The sequence below is a fragment of the Poecilia reticulata genome, chromosome 15, assembly GCF_904066995.2.
Source record: "Poecilia reticulata chromosome 15, P_reticulata-male-v2, whole genome shotgun sequence".
Taxonomy (NCBI): domain Eukaryota; kingdom Metazoa; phylum Chordata; class Actinopteri; order Cyprinodontiformes; family Poeciliidae; genus Poecilia; species Poecilia reticulata.
This window is the reverse complement of record NC_088844.1, coordinates 29,050,951-29,071,676: the sequence shown is the minus strand read 5'-3', so window position 1 is coordinate 29,071,676 and position 20,726 is coordinate 29,050,951. Positions and strand designations below refer to the sequence as shown.

Genomic DNA, 20,726 nt, shown 5'->3' with positions numbered 1-20,726 from the left:
AAAATAAATTTGCACGTCTGATGGTTTGAATCTTATTTACTATTTGCTTACAGCAATGTACCTTTGTGAACATTTGGTGTTTGAACGAATTCAAGCAAAACTCCTGGTATATGTTTGATGAGGAAGTAAAACCATAATTAAAAAAACTTGATTTCACATAACACCCCCCTTCAAGGTGTTACTACGCCTTTTCTCCTCTTTCCTGTCGCTCCCTTCGTCCCCGGTTTCTTTCATCGAGCTCATTAGCACACTGACCTTGTGCTAGCTTCAAGCGCTGCCTCTCTGAACCAGCAAATTGGATTGATGATCACGGTTGTGATTATTTTGTTGCTGTAATCCATCTGCATTTCTCTATTCAACCGGTGCTGACTCACCGTAATTAAGCCACAGGTACAGACACGAGCCCATTAACCCGTCTTTCTCGCCACCTTGCATCAAATAAAGTACACTCCATGCCACACTGACAAGCCAGAGATGAGCATCTTATTCCGCTCGTACGGACACACGACAGCAGGAAAACCTCCTGCTTTGAAAGCAAAGACTCACTCACTCATGCGTTCTCACTTCAAACAGTTTTGGGCCGTCCCTCATCAGCTTCCGAGTGTCGGTTGTCGATCAGACAACTCAGTTGATCAAAGACCATTTGTTCACTGATCTTTTTCAAATAACCTGCGTGTATCACAGCGCCTGACACCACAGAGAGCGGCCCAGACACAATTAACCCAAAAACACCATTTAGAGAGGATAGTGCTTGACTGGAGCAAAACCTGGTTTTCAGATCAGAAAGGCGAAATTCAGAATAAAGTTACTGGAAGAATAAAACCAGAAAAGATGCAAAACACTCATTTAAAGCAACAAAACAATACTGCAGTCTTTAAATATATATTTTCATACATCAAACAACAATATTTTCAGTACAGATTTTCAGTAATTCCTGAAACACCTGATCTTTATAAGAAGGGTCTGTTTTACACAGGAATGGTGTGTACCGTGTCGTGTATACGCTGCAAAAACACAAACTCGTATGAAGCATTTTTGTCTAGTTTTTAGTGCGCTTGAAATAATACAAAACTAATTTACAAGTAACTTGTAATAGGAGCTTATTATATGGAACAAATCTGCTATTAATCTGCCAGTGGAACAAGACACTTTTCCCATATTATCAGATATAAAATGGGAAAAGTGTCTTGTTTTAGGAACTTGTTTTGAGTAAATCATTTCTTAATACTGATTAATATAACAATATGCTTTTTCCATATTATAAATTATGGGAAAGATGCACTTTTTCCCATAAATATGGGGAAATTAATAATATGGTAAAGTGGAACAAGGTACTTTTCCCATATTGTAATACAAAAACAAATTTTTGCTGAAAAGTTACTTGCACATTCATTTTAATATTATTTCAAGTACTAAGATACTCGTACTAAAATCTAGACTGAAAGAACTTGATGAGACTTTGTGTTTTTGCAGTGTGCTGATCTGTTCACCCTGAGAATTTAATGTGTAGGTTTTGTGCCAAACTCTTTTTAGTTTCAGATGATTGACTGGATGGAGCTTTGTGAGAAGTTCAAAGTTTGGAGTTTTGTTTTATTACTTGAATTTAAAATTCTCTGACCTGCTGTGGCCGTCTGTCTTCATGATGCTTTTTTGTTCACAGATTTCTCTTATCATAACATGGCTGTAATTTTGAAAACACTTTTAGCTGTATTGACTAAAAGTAACCCCAGAATGAAGCTCCCTGTCAGTAATTCGGTGTACGTTGCACTCAGTGATGCCGGCCAAGAGGCACACAGGTAAATGTCTGCAGTGAAACTCTCAGGTGAATCGTTGCACTCAGTGATGACAACAGGGATGTAATCATCGCTGTCACTGCAGGCCATGAGGGAATTAAATGTGGAGAAGAGCTCTGCTTCAGACTAATATTTTCCCAGCTTCTGTTGATTATTATGCCCATTTGCTCATTAGTGTGTCACCGAAAAAGTGCCAAATGTTTAATGTAGTCATTTTAAAAAGTACGTTTCAGACCCATTCTGCATCCCAGCAGCTGCAGAGGAAGAGCAGATGGTGAAATTAAAGATTTGCTTTCAAGAGGATGAAGACGGAGACAAATGAAACATGAGTAGCAATACATACAGTGGAGTTATGAATCCCTGGTCTGTGGACAATATGCAGCGTGGTTCAACCTGGACTCACCATACTGTCATCTGATGAAATACAAAATGAAAAACTACAGAAACGACCCCATGCAAGGCAACAAAATATACAAATTATATAGTGAACTGTTAAAAAATGACCAGAAAGTTGGTTTGTGAAAATCTTCCTGACTGGAGATCCACTCAGTGCATATTTTATCATTTCAGCAACAAGTTAACTAAAAGGTTTGCACTGTTTACAAATGAGTCACGTCTTCTGACACATACAGTATGCTGCTGTAAACTAACATGACGGTGAAAAAATAATAACACAACAGATTGAAATATTCAGGAGAAAATGATATGACTACATATAGATATGAGAGACAAAGAGAAGCTGTAACGATGGATATACTTAAATATGCACAGTGGAAACTGGTTTGGCGCTAATGCAGAACATCAGAGCCGTGGTCTTCCTCACCTCTACAGCCAATCAGACGCTTTGCAAACAGCAGCCAATAGCATGTCAGGTTTTTCAGCCTCCCAGCTACATTTCCTTTTGAATATTTTAGATATGCTCGAACTTTCAAACTTTCTATCATCTGAATTCTGTTCTTTTTTCAATGGCCGAAATATCTCAAAAATATTTTAGGCATAAACCCAACAGACTCAGTCCAAACAGCTTTGAGACCAGGATGTTTTAAAATACATAGAATATTTTGAAATTGTAGTCTTGCTTTAGCAGACCAAGCGATTTGCTTTTCTCCACGGTCTAGTCCTAGAGACTGCAGTGATTTTTAAACATATTTTTTTTAAACAGTGATTTTTAAACAACATATTTTTTTAAAACAGTGATTTTTAAACAACATATTTTTTTAAAACAGTGATATTTAAACAACATATTTTTTTAAAACAGTGATTTTTAAACAACATATTTTTTTAAAACAGTGATTTTTAAACATATTTTTTAAAACAGTGATTTTTAAACATATTTTTTAAACAGTGATTTTTAAACATATTTTTTTAAAACAGTGATTTTTAAACAACATATTTTTTAAAACAGTGATTTTTAAACATATTTTTTTAAAACAGTGATTTTTAAACATATTTTTTAAAACAGTGATTGTTAAACATATTTTTTTAAAACAGTGATTTTTAAACATATTTTTTAAAACAGTGATTTTTAAACAACATATTTTTTTAAAACAGTGATTTTTAAACATATTTTTTTAAAACAGTGATTTTTAAACATATTTTTTTAAAACAGTGATTTTTAAACAACATATTTTTTTAAAACAGTGATTTTTAAACATATTTTTTTAAAACAGTGATTTTTAAACATATCTTTTAAAACAGTGATTTTTAAACATATTTTTTAAAACAGTGATTTTTAAACATATTTTTTTAAAACAGTGATTGTTAAACATATTTTGTGAGCAGAAATGGAGTCAGGTTGATGAAATACTGTTATTATATCCGTCGTTATGAATTACTTCTTTCTCTCGTCTCCACAGGCTCCAATCAGCCGCCACGCTTCCTGAACTACTTTTTTTCAACTTACCTCCTCATCTATGAAGACATGCCTATTGGTGAGTTTATCAAGTGCCAACATGTTACACAGATGTGTGAATGGAGCCTCTAGAAGAACTCTTTACTTCTTTTTAAACCTAATGCTGCTCAAACATCCTGCTGACAGACGCTGTGGCCAAACACTGAGAGGCTTCATGTATTCTGTGCCTCTGTTTCCAATGATGCGCCGATCTGGAGTCTGAACTTCTGATAAACATCACAGACCTCTTGGACTAGATGTGATATAAACTGAAATGGCTTCATTTACATTCTTTTCATTTTTTTGTCCAAGAACTTTCTTATGTGGGTCTTTTTTTTTTCTGAAAATCAAAGACAAGGTTGTGTCCAGTTCCTGTTATCCTCGTATTTATAATGCTTGGTTGGTTGCAGTGATTGACAGGGCAATTTTAAGATGTCTGGCTTTTCATCCTCTCTTAGTGTGTTATTGGCTTAGAATTAAAATCCCTTTTATAGGATTGATTTTTCTTGAAGTTTACCTTTTTTCATCACATGATCTTTACTCTTCTCCACTCTGTCAATAGTGTGAGTCTGGGATTTTTCTCTCCCTCGGTTGTTTTCCGTGAGTGGGAACATGTCTCATATTTCCTGTCTCTTTCCCAGTTTTGTCCTCTACATTTTTATTCATGTGTATTTTGTCACTTGAGGAAAAATGTGTGATGTCCACTCATTTCCTCTGGCTCACGGAGGTCTGGCTATTGTCAAAGATGTTTGCTCTGAAAGAGCAGCTGATTTATCTTCAGCAACATTTTTCTAATGTAGAATCAGTTCATTAATATCAGGTGGATGCAAAGGTTTGGGGTGCAAAAGTGTTGAAAATGTATATTTATTCACAGTTTGTATGGAAAAGATAACATTCAGGGACAAGAAAAGAACTGAAGAAGGAATAATCTTTAAAAGTAGGAACTGTTAATAAAGGCTGATGAAGATATTACAAGTTTATGCTTTTATAAAAGAAGAATGATGAGCAGGAGATGAAAGAACTAGACAAGACAAGTTACTGAGAAATGTATTTAAACTCAGATAATCAAACGTTTGACAATTTGCATTAAAAATTTAAAAAAATTATCAAAATTTTACTTTCACATCATTCCCTGTCATACATTTACTCTCTGATGTCCCTCTGATGGTAAAGGCAAAATGATTTCTGTCTCTGGACGGGGCAGGATTGTTCCGCTGCACAAACAGTCCGCTCACTGCTGAGGGTTCGTCCACGCAGGGTGCTGCAGTAAGACGGCCACTTTTACATTTCTGCAGTAGCTTGGACCAAAAGGTCCAGTGGGAGATCACCAAAACAAATCCCCTGTGCTGAGCTGGAGGATCTGACCAGATCATTTCCCATGAAGACTCTCACTGGTGCTGTTTGCACCTCAATGACCCCAAAACGGCATCTGCAATAAAAGAGGTTAAGTAACAAAAAACATTTTTAAGGACGTTTCCCAAACTGAGCTGTTTGGGAAACTGTGAGGAATAATCTGGACAGTCCTGATGGCCTCCAACATTAACTAGACTGCTACATTTTATGTCAGTTTTAATATTCTTATGTTTTTATGAAGCATTTTGTGATTTTAATGTCTGTGATAGTTGCTATTTAAATACATTTTACTGACTTTTACTTTCTTATAAGAAAATCTTTTGTAGATACTTTCTCCTATTTGGACATTTTTCGTTCTTTTTGGGAGGTTTTGGTCTAAAACCTTCTAAACTTTTAACCAGCTGACTTGTTTGTTTATTTGTTTTTCAAAAAATTGGCTATTTTTCTTTTTTTTTTTTTGCATTTTAAGGCCTGACTTATAACCTGCTTACAACCTGGAAAATAGTTTGGAAAACCTTTCAGGGCATAGCAGCGTATACTTGAGGAACATTATGAGATTTTATATTATTTTTTGCATTCCAGCCTATTTGAATCTGTTGTATTGGTTGTAGAGAGAAAGTGGGTGTAAATTCAGTGTGAAAAGGCTCCTGGACACCTGATGAGTTTAATCTGAAGGTTTTACACTGCAGCGTCCAGCTATCACTCTGCCACATAATTAACATTATGAGCTCAAGGACCTTTGCGCTATCTAAATGCTAAGTTGTTTTTTAAAGTGTAAAACCACTCAAGACGCAGGGCTTTGTTCATAAAGTGAGCTTGTGCTCTAACCAAAGAGGAACATGGATGTGTTTCTCCAACCAATCTGCTTGGATTGCCCTCTGGCCATGAGTTACTGCTCTCCTGTGAGGCAGCTGGGCCTCGGTCCAGTCCCGCCCGCCACCGGCCCATTGAGCTGTCAGTCATGTCCTTGGCCTGCTCAGTAATGGCTTCCCCCAGTGATGTGACTGTGAGGCTGGATGGAGTGATCAGGCAGTGACAATTTGTCAAGATTATTGTTTATTAGCTCAGCAGATGTCCTCATCGAGGTGGTCCTTCGGTTCAAACACACACACACACGCACGCACGCACGCACACACACACACACACACACACACACACACACACTGTCATGAGTAAATGCTTCCATAATCTTTGGTGCTGGATGACAAAGTCTTTTTTTTTAAGTTTAGAATGACATCATCCTGTCAATTTGCCCAAACAAGTAGCAAACATACTGCTTTTTTCATTAAGAACGTAAAGTAACAAGTAACTCTTTGAACTGGTGTTTTTCAAAGTGAAGTCGCTGTGGGGCCTCAGAAAGTTGTCTGGAAAATGAGAAAAAAACAAAAATGAAATAAGAATCCTGCACATTTTTAAATCTTACATTTAAAATATTTTTTATTTAAATGTTATTTCTGATCTCATTTTCTGATTGGCTGGCAGTCAAATTCATTAAGCTGTTTGCTCCTGCATAGCAAGACTGAAATGGAAATGGTGACCAAAGGGAAACCCAGATAAATCTTATAATCAAGAGAGAAAACTGTGATGAAAAGTTGTATTATCTGGTAACACAGTCATAAGATCATACATTTTCCACCATCGAACTCATGGCCATCTAAAATCAGGAGGTATGAGGCAGCATTTATGCTAAATGACTAATAATTATTGAGTAGTGAATAAAAAAACGTTCTGAACGTTAACGTTTATTTTCTAGTTGTCTGGGTTTGCACAGGGGCCCCTGCCCAGAGGTGACTGCTCTGTGGGGGGCCATGGCCTGGAAAGCTCTGGGAACTCCTGCTTTAACCAAGCAGCACAACCCGAGCACATCGCTCAGGTTTCCCTAACTGCTCACATTAAGCTAATTTGGTGACGTCCCGGCGGTGATCGAGCAGCATCTGGTTCGTGTGAGCAGTTTGTGACGTGACACCAGCAGGTTGTTTGTCCGGCAGCGAGCCGACTGACTGACACCAGCACAAAGGAAACATTGATACTGTAGGACAGAGACGAGGAAAACACTCCTCCTGCCAAATTGATCTCACACACGTTTCACACTCTGGTGGCGCTACTCCACCCAGCTTAGAGAGCGGATCAGGAAGCTCAGTGCGTGACCTCCAGCAGCCGACTCAGCACTCTTTAGGCAAAGATCTAAACTCGGCTGTTTGGTGTCATTTCAGAAGCAGCAGGTTCACAAAGGAAACTGTGTGGAAAAATGTTGTCGAGATGTAAAGCATAATTGACAGCAGACCCTGGCTGGGTGTGAATTCACACTGCTGACATGCTGAATAAGGCATTTTACATCCCAGTTCTTCCTGTCTCTCTGTTGTTTGTCGCGAAAGCGGGAAAAAGAAAACATTCTCACTTTAATGCATGGATGACACACGACCAAGGAGATGGAAGTTGTGTATGTGTTGTAACATATCTTATATTCTTAGATTCAGATATGTGTGTGTGTGTGTGTGCGTGTGTGTGTGCTGTGTGAGGGAAATGAAATGTGTAATTAGACAGAGACAACACTTTGATTAAGCGCTCTCATCTTCTAATCCACTTTGCCCTGATTCGGCAGATTAAGCCCTCTGCTGAGTAATTAACTTATGGAAATACAATATTTGTTGGAAATAAGAAACTTCCACAGCCTGCTGGAAGTGTTTGCTAATGTTGTGTAGTCTGTGCAGACTTAACGTATGAATGTGTTTGGAATAAATTATTGCTCCAAATCAATTGATTTCACTGAGAGAGTGATAAACCTCAGAGAAGTGAAAGTACAGCAGAGGTGAAACTTGTGGCAGATTTGATTACTTTAATGATGCTGAAGGATTTAAAACAGTTGCTGTGTTTATTTCAGTGAGTCTATTAGCTCCTGGTGGTGCTCCCATGTTTCCTTTACCTTTCCCAGCCTGACTTAAACTCTGCTTCCTGCAGGGGTTTTGCTCATGCATCAGCCTCATTGACCTGCTTTAAGAAATGCAGGTGAAAAGAAGCTTTACTTCATCTCCATGTATCTCAGACTTGTTGCCTTTTGCTTTTTCTTTGTGCCCTCCTGCTGGTGCTGCATTAGTCATCATGTTGGTGATTCTATAGGAAGTTTCCTCACCTTGACACGTTTCCATGCTTTAGCCCAGGTTACATCTCTTCTTTATTCTCCCTATCAGCCACAGGGAACTCCTGAAAACTTTGTTCTGATTTGTTAATCTAAATAGGCTCTATAGATAAAAACAGTTTATATTTTAAAATTAGTTTACATTTGACTTAAAATAGTCAAAAAAGAGGTTGACGCCAAACAAGGCAACACATTAGTAATGAGTTGTCATCACAGCACAGTCGTGTGTGTGTGTGTGTGTGTGTGTGTGTGTGTGTGTGTGTGTGTGTGTGTGTGTGTGTGTGTGTGTGTGTGTGTGTGTGTGTGTGTGTGTGCGTATTCCTGAAACCTGGATGTTCTTCCATACTCCTGGATCTTTCTGCTGTATCAGCCTCTGTTAAAGCCTCTAATGCCATCGCTGCTGCTGGGGCAGCTTTGGATTTTGCAGACCACTTCAGCTCAGTTTGTTCCCGTACTTCTTGTTTTTCTCGTTCTTCTTTTCTGCTGTTTAATGTTCCTTGTTGGTTTGTCAGGATGAGATGAAAGAACTGCTTCTCTTTCTCTACTCTAATTCTAAAAGTAAGAATCCACGTCTGAAGCTTCAGTGTAATTGTCCAGGGATTTGTTAATCCTTAAAATAGCTACATTTGGGTTTGACCTGTAAGGGTGACTGCTAATTAGGCAGCTGACCGAGTGAGAATGCACAGAAAGTGGTGAGTTTAGAGACGTAGCTTGAGCCAACAATGGTTTAAAATGTAGCATCCTGAAACAACTGCCCTTCTGTGTTGTCCTGTTAATACTCATGCATTGGGTCATGGGATTTATTGTTCACAGTAATAAGAACATTTTCAGTAAAGGGCAGAAAGTGTTCATGTTGCAAGACATCAAAACTCATCCCCATGTCTTCCATGATGTGACTTTTGTACTGAAACAGTTGGTAGATACCTTCAGCCCAAAACTTCTTGTTCCAAAACCAGACTGATAATCCCAGATTAGCTGCCTTACAGTCCTTGACTTTTATATTTTATACACATAAAAGATTTCTGCAGAAGAGGTCATCACACACAAGTATACCTGTGGAATCAAACACATTAATCTGCAGCGCTTCCATTTGGCTCGGGGTGAAACCGAGACGATCTGTGAATGAAACAGAACAACATCCTCCATTACTCCAGAAATGATTGACCCAAAAGTTTCTTTTGTCTGCTAAAACTCTAAACATGATTAATTGTCTGACTGTAGTTTTAAAGTACAGGCTGTGGATGCAACACTTACCGTATAAAAATTCTTCTGAAATTTTCACTTGTTTTTTCTGTCTTTATTCTTTGTTTCCTTAAAAGTGGAAAAATATCATCTCAAAGCAAAATATACATCTTAAAATGACATTTGAACATGAAATCTTTTAAAGTGCTGCACAGACACCCTAACATTGTCCCTACATGCATCTGATGTGCAAATACACTGGCAGATGCAGCAGAAGTCTCCTAGTCAAACCAGTAGCCTCTGGGTGGATCCCACTAACAGGATTTAGTTTTCAAACCCACTCCTTTTTCTCCGGTGGGCGGGTATCCGTGCTGGTTCTCTCTACACTTCAGAGGTAGTTTCACTATTTCCTAAAAATGTAGTTTAGATGTTTGGTCAGAATAACATTTTTTAAAAGCAATGGCTTAAATATCCCGGCTTTTTGTTGGTTCTTAACATTCATTACGTATCATTGCCTGAGTTTGTGCTTCTTTAAAAAGACGAAAAAGACATAATAATTAACTACTATACAATTAATTTAAGACAAATACAAAACTTAGTTATATTAACAGATGTCTGATTGTATTTTGTTTGTGTGTTAATACTTATGCATCTCATATGCTGTACTCAAAACTTTTAGATGCGGCTTCCAATCTGGAAAACAATATTTAGATATTTTTCAAAAATATTGCATTGCTAATTTCATCTGTCAGATTGGTCTAGTCAAAGACCTATATCCAATTGAGAATCTGTTGCATCCAATCAGACTGAGTCAGAGCTGTTTTGTTTTGTAAAGCTTGTGCATCTACATCAGCTGGAAACATTAATATAACTTGACTAATATATATATTTTACTGAAGTATATGTGAGAACTATCCTATTTTTCAGCATAACTTGGTCTTTATGAAAATCCTGGAGACAGCTTCGTCCTCTTCTGTCCTAGAAACACTTCAAGAAGCTGAAAGGTGACAGAGTTTGTTTTGCTCCAGAGCCCCTGGCCTGTCAGAGACCCGTTGGCTGACTTTACAATAAATTATTTGTAACAAAAGGAAGCAAAACATTTTCAGAGACGGACACAACAAACCTAGATCTTTTATTTTATCTGACTGTGTGAAAGAACTGAATTATAAAACGGTTTATTTTTTTACAGTTTGTTTTTTGTTGGATCTTATGAGTCGATTTAACTGAATATAGCCCAGTTTTCTCTTTTCTTTTTTTTTTCTCAGATTAGCAGACTGAGATAAAAGTGGGAATGTGAAAAACTGTGTGATATCAAAAGTTCCTTAAATTTATCTGTAGAAACTCGATGACCATTACTATCTGGCAGTGATTAGATTATCTGACCAGATGACACTTTGAGTTAGACTTAAAACACAAAGACAGAGGACATAATAAGTGTATCTGGTCCTTATCAAAGTTTTAATATATAAATCTAACCTGGGTAGAGAAACACACAATACATCCTGAAGCCGTGTAGAAAAGTGGAGTACTGCTTCTTGGAGCATTTGAGGGAAAGTAGCAGCCAGATTCTGATCAAATCAACTTCATTTTCAATGTGATAAAAACAGGAGATTTGGTCGATTTGTGATATAACATATCCAGATGTTAGTGTGCATTCACACCAGCTCTGCTTAGTCCACATTAGTTCTTTATTCTGGAGAATCTGATTGGTTCGGGGAGATGTAGCTGCAGAATCACACTCTGATGTGAACCAGAAAAGTGAACTCTGGTCCTCTTAAAGTCCTGGTCTCGGTTGGGTTGAAGTGAACTCTAGTCCTGTTAAAGTCCTGGTCTCGGTTGGGTTGAAGTGAACTCTAGTCCTGTTAAAGTCCTGGTCTCGGTTGGGTTGAAGTGAACTCTGGTCCTCTTAAAGTCCTGGTCTCGGTTGGGTTGAAGTGAACTCTGGTCCTCTTAAAGTCCTGGTCTCGGTTGGGTTGAAGTGAAATCTGGTCCTGTTAAAGTCCTGGTCTCGGTTGGGTTGAAGTGAACTCTGGTCCTCTTAAAGTCCTGGTCTCGGTTGGGTTGAAGTGAACTCTGGTCCTGTTAAAGTCCTGGTCTCGGTTGGGTTGAAGTGAACTCTGGTCCTCTTAAAGTCCTGGTCTCGGTTGGGTTGAAGTGAACTCTGGTCCTCTTAAAGTCTTGGTCTCGTGGTCCTGTTAAAGTCCTGGTCTCGGTTGGGTTGAAGTGAACTCTGGTCCTCTTAAAGTCCTGGTCTCTGTTGGGTTGAAGTGAACTCTGGTCCTCTTAAAGTCCTGGTCTCGGTTGGGTTGAAGTGAACTCTGGTCCTCTTAAAGTCCTGGTCTCGGTTGGGTTGAAGTGAACTCTGGTCCTCTTAAAGTCCTGGTCTTGGTTGGGTTGAAGTGAACTCTGGTCCTGTTAAAGTCCTGGTCTCGGTTGGGTTGAAGTGAACTCTGGTCCTCTTAAAGTCCTGGTCTCGGTTGGGTTGAAGTGAACTCTGGTCCTCTTAAAGTCCTGGTCTCGGTTGGGTTGAAGTGAACTCTGGTCCTCTTAAAGTCCTGGTCTCGGTTGGGTTGAAGTGAACTCTGGTCCTCTTAAAGTCCTGGTCTCAGTTGGGTTGAAGTGAACTCTGGTCCTTTTAAAGTCCTGGTCTCGTGGTCCTGTTAAAGTCCTGGTCTCGGTTGGGTTGAAGTGAACTCTGGTCCTCTTAAAGTCCTGGTCTCGTTGGGTTGAAGTGAACTCTGGCTCAGTTCGAATGCATAGCTGAACATCGTGCAGACACTAAAGGCATCCTGGGTAAGTACAACAAACACAAACACTTGTGTGAAGGTTTGGCAAGAGAGAATGCTTGTTTATTTATTTATTTATTTTTTACCAAAAACAAAAGAGAAATCTTACAACTACTGAAATCTGATGCGTTTCCATTTTTGCTTACATTTTGCAAAGAAGGAAGTTGTGCTCAGAGTCTTCTTCATTAGTTTTTGAGTTGTTTCCTTCAGTAGTTGTTAGTGCAGCGCCCCCACAGGCGAAGACGTTAGCAGTATTTTTCATTAGTTCATTTGAAACGATGCAGTGTGAAAGTGAACTGCAGCTGAAAGTGTAACAAATGGTGCAATGTTAGTTCCCAACAGAACCCAGTCTTCTGGACCTTCAGGTGTGAAAACAAACTTTATGTGAGGAGGAGAAGCATCATCTGCATTGACTGCAGAGAAGCAACTGTTGCTGCCCGTTTGTTCGGGATGTTTCATGATGACATCAGACAATTTGAAATCCATCCAAGTGGGAGACATTTCTGATAAGCACCAATCTTCAACCCAGTGAACTCCCATAGCTCAGACCCGCCATCCGTCCTGCTGGTGTCTTTGTGTTTGTCCTCATACGGCTGTGAGGGACGGTGCGGATATCCAGCTGGTGGAGCAGCAGCAGGTTTTAAACTAAATCCTGCAGCAGGTGACTTGTTGATCTTTGCTGAATGAACAGAAATGTGATAATAATACCAGCTTCCCTTCTGTTTTTATGATGAGTTGATAGTTTCCGTTGGCTTAGTTGCAAAAATCAAAACTTTCCCCACATAGACTGCAAACTCGTCACTTCAGCTTGTGGGCTGATCAAATTTACCAACCACTTCATAAAGGAGCCACCATTCAGTCAGTTGGTGACGATTTCCACTTGTGTGTTCCATATTAATGAAGTGCTGCAGCTTTACTTTTCCACTTCTTCTATCACATTATTTTAGCCTCCCAATGTGGACACTTTGCTTACTTATGCATGTGAGTGTGCATGTGTGTTTGTCTGCACATGCCTGCTTTACTGGGTTCTCCAGCACTGCTGGTGGCAGATCAGCTTGGTGCAGCTGCTTATCGGGCCCAGGTGGGTCACGGCTGATACCTGCCTGAGCCACATAGAGCAGCTAACCTGGAAATTGATGTTTCACATCAGCGACCACCTCTCTTTGCTCGAATGCAGAGAGGCAGTGGAAATGAGAAACGTGGATGTGTATGGGAGCATTTCTGTATGTTTGTTTTTTCTTCTCTTTGTGGCTTTGAAAACGGAGGGACTGTCAAAATGTAAAAAATAAAATAAAACTTCGGATTTTTCAACCTGTGGCTTTTTGTAAATGTTTTAGTATTTGGAATAAATGACATAAAAACACGTGGATACATTTATCTACTGTCCTCATCAGTCTGAAACCAATGTGATTTAAGTTTGGGACATAAAGCAACATGTTATGGTTTTTAATACATATCAGTGAAAAATTTATTTCAGTAACTTCTTATGCTGTTAAAATCAGATTTGTACTCACTTTATAAAAAGCTGCATAACTCTTTTTTTTTTTTACCTGATACTAAATGAGACAAAACTTATATCTGATGTTTTTATTTGATCAGGTTGAAACTCAATGGAATAAAAATCTAATAAAATTCAAAGTCCAGAACAACTGCTGACCAAACAAAGCATAAAAATCTGTTTCATGTTTGGCATAAATCATAATCCTCAAGACTTTTGGGAAGAAATTCTGTGTGTGGATGAAACAAAGGCTGATGTTTTTAGACGCTGTGTGAATCATTATATCAGGGTTACTGGTAAAAACTGATGTAAACTTGAGGAAGCTATGAGGAAAACGTCCAGCCATTATTCTTTACACTGAGCTAAAGACAGACTTGGGTCAAGCAACAGGTCAATTATCCTGTTGGCAACCCAGCCTCTCCATGGCTATGAAAGGTTTTTGGTTTAAATCCAAAAATGATCTCCAGTCATGGTCTGAAATAAGCAAAATTTTCCTGTTTCACTGAACTAAAATCACTCCCACCTTTAACCTAAAACTGTCACAGTAATGTGTTTTAATCCCATACTGCCTTTATGGCTCTGATTTTACACGACTTTATTACGTTTCCTTAAGAAAAACTGATGTTTTGAAAACTTCAAACGTTGTATCATCTGGTATCAATGAGTTGTGAATGTAAAACATAAAAACTCTGTGACCTGTTGCTTACCAGCAGCTCACAGTTGAGAAACATCAGGATTCAACTTGTGGCTGTTTGTTTAGTCTGACTTTTCTTCACTTTGCTCCATAAAACCCTCAACCTTCAGTCTCTGGTTTTAGTGACTTGCAGAATAAAATTGCATTAGTTGCTTGCAGAGTAACATCGGTGCTGGTGATCAGCTGATGTGTGTGTAAAGGTTATCTCCTCCTTGTCCTGAACGCTGACATTTGTTCTCATAAAGGCCAGAGTTTCAGTTCCAGAGAGGAAGAACCGGCAGGTGGGTTGATCGCTTGAGACGCTCAGAATGCACCCAGTCTTGAAAAGTTGGCGACAGAAGTGAGTAAGTAGTGAACATGAACTTTATCCAGCCAGTTGGTGATACATTGTTACTTAGTTAGCAAGTTTATATTAGAATGTATGGGAGGTTGCAGAAAACAAAGGTGGGTGGATGGTTTCACACAGCACAGTGACCCTAAACATACAACCAGAGTAACAATTAAATGGTTAAACCTTTAGATGCGTCCCTGGTCCAACACCTCTGAAGCAAATGACAGAATCGCCTCTTTAGTATGCAGTCAAGTTCTCCAGAGTCCTGCTAATGACCTCATTATCTGACTCAGGTGTGTTGAATAAAGACACATCTAACAGGTGCAGAACAATCACCCTGAAGGCCTGGATTTGACCTCCGTTCAATCAGGATGTGTGTCTGACACCCAAACGGAGGAAACCTGCCAGGAATTTGTTCCATGTTCAGTTCAAATTCAGTCAGAACTCAAAGAAAAGCTGCAAACAGCACCAACAACAAAAAGAAACCCCGATAGGTGGATTTCTAATCAAAACTGGCAGAAATAAAAAAATCAGAAAATGCAACATTTGACATTATAAGACCTAATGATCGTGAAAAGATTAAACTCACAAAATTTAGAGCTATTAAATCCAGATCAGCACAAAACAAATAACATAAAAGCTCATCATGAAGGCAGCTTCACGTTTTGTGTAAACGGTTTTGCTCTTATTGAGAAAGAGAGCAGGAAATATTGAAAGCAGATCAGAGACAGACGTCTCCAAACCCGATCAGCTGGAGCAGCTGCCATTTCACGTCTCATCTCTGTTTTTATGATTCACCTCAACGCTGTGTCCTTTTTCCCAGATTGACCAGAGAGGTCAATTGCCAATTTGCCAGTGTCAATGTCTTTTTCAGGAAACAATATTAATTTTGCCTAATTAGAACCTGAAGCTAATGAGCGCCACAGATAATGAGTTAATTTATTATCCATAAAACAAGTGTGGTGTGTTATGGCTTTGACAAAACGCTCAGATCGCTGCTCTGCACATCAAATTCAGTCTGTGCTTCAGTAAAAATTAGGGACACACAAGAGATTTATGCACACACCATCAGCTTTAACACACTCAGCTTCTCTTTGTCTCAGACACAGACGCAGTGCAGAAACACACAGTTGCCTTGGTATCTTTGGGGGGACATTCCAGTGGCAGAATGTCCCCCTCTGGCTCATTGCCCCGACCTTTACCATTACACTGAGGAGGTAACAAACTCTTACCCAAACACATCTCAGACCTCTAATCTCAAACTTGAACCTTATCATCCACTTCCTAGTGTGAAGATGATTGTATGACATCATTAGTAAAAACCAGGAGACACTAGAGTTTGAAGAATCTTTTAGTAAGATTCAAAAAGGAACCTCAGTTTTAAGGGTGAGATGATATGAACCAAACACAACACACTGCCTGACCAAAAGGTCACATTATATCATTTCACTTGACCACCTTTATCTTTGCTTATGGTACATTTTCACTGTGGGATTGTTTCCATAAACTTCTGCAATGTCACAAGATTTATGTCCTTCCTGTCACATTCATTTTAGAGCAAGATTTATGGATGATGGGAGAGTAGAAATGCTGTTAGCTCCACTATTAAACTCAACTCTGAGCTCTGCTCTTCTACTTTTATTTGGTTTCGCCAAACGTTGAGGTGATCGCTGATCATATCATTATCCAAGATTTCTTTTTGACTAAGTTTCTTCCTCGTAGATGAGTTGTTGTAATGCATCTCATTCCAATTTTAGTTTCTGCATCTCGTTAGATGCTTTGCTGCTTGATGCCAATGATCTGAAACAGACCAACATGTAATCTCTAATTGCCCTTCTGTACTTTTTGTAAGTTTCTTTTTACAGATTTGTGTTAAACAATGTGAATTCAAATTGAATTTTAAGAAAGCTAAGGGTGTTGAAATGATAAGGAGAGGAAGAAAAATGGATGAACAGGGAAGGGAGGAACAAGTGAGCCGTCACAAAATGTAGATGCACATGGAAAGATTGGAATGGAGGCTGGAAAAGAGGAAAATGGATGTAAGAGAGACTCTGCAGCAGATGGACATAAGTGAGAAAGAGATTCTGGAAAGATGGAGACACACAACTATCCCTGATCATATAAAGTCCAGCTGGCCTTGGCCTGTTTGTGCAGTTAGTCAGCTGCAATGAGCTGAGATGGACCCAATCATGCAGGATCAGACATGCTGGTGCGCTGTCTGGACAACAGCATCACTTTACAACTGTTGTACCATACGGACTAGCAAGAAAAACACCATTATGATGGAGAGCAGCAATGTAGCATGGCACAATGGAGATGTGTTGGTTTTTATGTGAGTGAAAGTTTAACCTGTGTGACCCCAGGTGGTGAGGGGGGAGAAAACACACCACACAAATTCTCTTTGTTGTGCCATGAAGGAGTTTTCTGTTGTAAATTTTGTGTTCGGTGAACAGAATTGGTGGATTAAATATATCAATAAGAACCATCCATCCATCCATCTTCTTTCACCCTTGTCCCTCAGTGGGGTTGGGAGGGTTGCTGGTGCCTCTCCAGCCAACGTTTCAGGCAAGAGGCGGGGTCACCTGGACAGGTCGCCAGTCTGTCGCAGGGCAACACAGAGACACACAGGACACACAACCATGCACACACACACCTAGGGGCAATTTAGACAGATCAATTAACCTGACAGTCATGTTTTTGGACTGTGGGAGGAAACTGGAGTACCCGGAGAAAACCCACCATGCACAGGGAGAACATGGAGACTCCATGCAGAAAGACCGGGGCCGGGAATCGAACCCAGAACCTTCTTGCTGCAAGGCAACAGCTCTACCAACTGCACCACTGTGCAGCCCCCAATAAGAACCACACTTAAAAAATGCATTTGAAACATGTTTAAATAATCAGAACTGTAGTGATGTTGACTAGCCCCATGCTATGTGGCAAAGGGGCAGCATTGTGTATTTTCCAGCCATTTTATAGCACAATTGGTTAACTATGTTACCTTCAGTTGTTGTAAAAATGCTTTATTTATCAAATATGTCTTAAAACAATCTGAAACTCAGTTGTCAGGAGATCATCACATCTGTCCTGTGTTAACTGTTAACAACATTTTCACCAGCATTTCACCAAGAAGCAGCTCCTATAAGAAACTCAGCAGTTCCACCAGACGGTCTGCTAATTGCTGCTGGCTAGTCTGGAGGAGCTGAGTGGGGGAGTCCTGGGTGACGGCTGCTCTGAGGAGGAGCTACACCTATGAGGCGGTGCTTGGTCCCACCAAACGATTCGCACAGTTGAATGGTTGCCATGGTGATGAAAGGACTTTTCAAACATGTCTGCAATTAGACTTTTCTCACGGCTGCAGACGGTAACCAATTTTGATATCGCAGAAACAAACTTGCTGACCGTCTCTATGTCTACGCTGCTTTTCTTACCAATCGGATTTTGTAAAATTGAAACTGTTTTGTTCTTTACCTTTTATGTTTCTAAACTCAACCAACCCAACACGAGAAACAGAAATGGCTGCTGAAAGTTTCCAAATCCTGACTCTTGACCCTTGGTCCTGCCACTCTGCAGCGTCCACATCTACATTTGCCGGCTGGCAGAAACTGCAGCAGACCCATAATTCAGTAACACAGGGGCCAATTGATAAACATGTAAACAGAGAGGAAGGGGATGAAGGTCAAGAGGCAGAGGCTTTTGTTTTAATGTGATTCTATCTGTGTGTGTGTAGCTTCACAATAATGGCGGCATGTTCCATTACCCGCCTGTGATTTAGCTGATTTTCAGATAATAGTCAGGCCTGGTGAGGTCAGCAGAGGGCTGGTGTTTGAATCAAGAGGCAAGACCAGTTTGGACCGAAAACAGAGACGCTAACGGCAAAATGGAAACCGAATTAAAAACTAAAGTGAGCAGCAGAACCCGATGAAAGGAGCAACATGTGAAGATGGAAGGAGCAGAAAAGATTTGGGCAGGCGTCAGAAAGCGTCATTGTTGACAGATATTTGTGAAAGCCGGCAGCGTTGGTACAGTTGTGTGTGTTTGTGGCGCCGTTGTGACGGCGACAGGCCGGAGTGGCTCTGCCGTCACTCCAGAAACCTCCGAAGAACTCAGCGAGCTGTCCGCTTGCATCAGAGCAGCCTGCGTCCCTCTGTCTGGCCTCCACAACCAAGACAAACCGTCACAAAAACATGACAAAACGCGAGAGGGAGAGAGAGAGAGAGGTGGGGAAGTTTGAGACGGTGATGGGATGTCGTGGAATGAGGCGAGAGCAAAAAGCTTTCCTGTGTGTTTGCAGGCAGTACTGAGCTGCGTGAGAATCCGCAGTGACAGGTCTGCTTCTTCTCACCAATGCGGGGGACAACTGCCTGCTAATGTCCTTCACTGTCCTTCATCTTTCACAATGTGATTGGTTAGTCACAGCCTTGTCACTCAGTGTTTTCATCATATCACCACTTGGATGTCTTAAAAACCAATCCTGGGTTGTATGTTGGGTCCCACGCCTCGCTCTCATCAGTTCATTCTACACTTCGCTGAATCACCCTTAATAGAGCGAGGCGATAAATGACACATCGTCAAAGTAGCGTCAACATTGAAAGTTGTTGAGGTGGCGAGAAGTCTTTTGGTTTGATTTCACTCTTTTTGTTTTTATTACTATATTTCTCAAGAGATGATTTTACGACAACCAGACATAAAAACTGAAAAAGTTGCTTAAAAAGCCTTCAACCCCTGAAGTTGTTCTCTTCTGTCTCTCAGCTTATTGTGGAAAGTCTTGGCCCATTTTTTCAGTTTGCAAACTTGAGTGCAACTTAAAGCATTTCAGTCAGAACCAGAGTTTGTGTTTGCAACCCGTTAACTTGTTGCTTTTCCTGTTTGACATCATCCAGGCATCTGTTCCCAGATACTTTAATTAATTGATGGTGAATTTATGAAGTGTTTGTGCTGTTGTTATGTTGTTATCTGTTCTTTGGTCTCATGCGTCATAAGGACAGTTTAAGACATTTTGTGGTTTGTTCCCAGGATTTTCCAGATTATCTTTACAAAGAAGATACTTTCTCCTCACAGCTGTTTTAAATAAACCATACTTCACACATTTTTAGTTTTCTAATAATCCTGTCATCAATTCTAAACAGAAGTTTCTATTTCCTGACTTGCCATGTCGGTATGTTAAAAAACAGATTTTACATGTGTAAACAAATACATTCGTTTTTGATTCTAGCCTGCAGCATCCTGAGGTCAGTGAAGCATCTGGATAGCAGAGTTTGATAGGAAGCTATGTTGATATTGGCTCATTGCTGCATATTTGAGTTGGTTTGGTTCTGGATCAGTAGCATGTAAGAGTTGTGGTAAAATTTTTCGACATCCAAACATGAATAATAAAATATGTACCAAGGATCCTTCTGTGATTCTACGGTGTTTAAAGGTCTGTCTAGTCATTGATATGGGAGCCATATTTTGTTATGCTTGTGTTTTTTTATCAACTTCCCTGCATGATCTGACCTTGGGATGAATCGGATGGGGCTTCCACTCTGCAGCAGGAGCTTTTGCTTGTGAATAATCTCTCTTCCTCTGGAATGACAGACTTCAGAATCACATTATAAACTCTCCCAGATTGATGGGTAGCAACAATGGATTCTCTAAGGTCTTTGCTGGTGTTTACTGCCTTTGCCTGATGGTCACACGCACACACACACACACACACACACACACACACACACACACACACACACACACACACACACACATGTTTGCGTGGCTATCTTTGTGGGGACTTTCCATTGACTTCCATTCATTTCTACAGCCTCAAACCTTAAACCTCACCTTTACCCATTTCCTAACCCTAACCATCCCATGCCTAACCCTAACCAAAACTCAATTCACACCTTAGTCCTAACTCTGACCCCTGACCCAAAGACAGGGTTTCCCCTTGTGGGGACCAGGCTTCGGTCCCCACAAGGAGCAGTTGGTCCCCACAACGTAGTAAGCGTCAGGAAAATCAGCCCCACAAGGTATTACAAACAAACGCACACACACACACACACACGACAGTCAGGTTTTTACACTGA

The 20,726-nt window shown here is 39.9% G+C and overlaps 1 protein-coding gene across 3 annotated transcripts in view; it reads left to right on the top strand.

Annotated features, from left to right (window-relative positions):
• The window catches only part of cdh23 (cadherin-related 23), a 195,295-nt gene that overhangs the window by 13,471 nt on the left and 161,098 nt on the right, over window positions 1–20,726 (top strand). For all 3 annotated transcript variants that reach the window (XM_008430094.3, XM_081616163.1, XM_081616162.1), the window contains exon 3: window positions 3,650–3,724. In XM_008430094.3, the coding sequence (XP_008428316.2) occupies window positions 3,650–3,724 (75 nt within the window). The remainder of the gene's footprint in view (window positions 1–3,649; window positions 3,725–20,726) is intronic.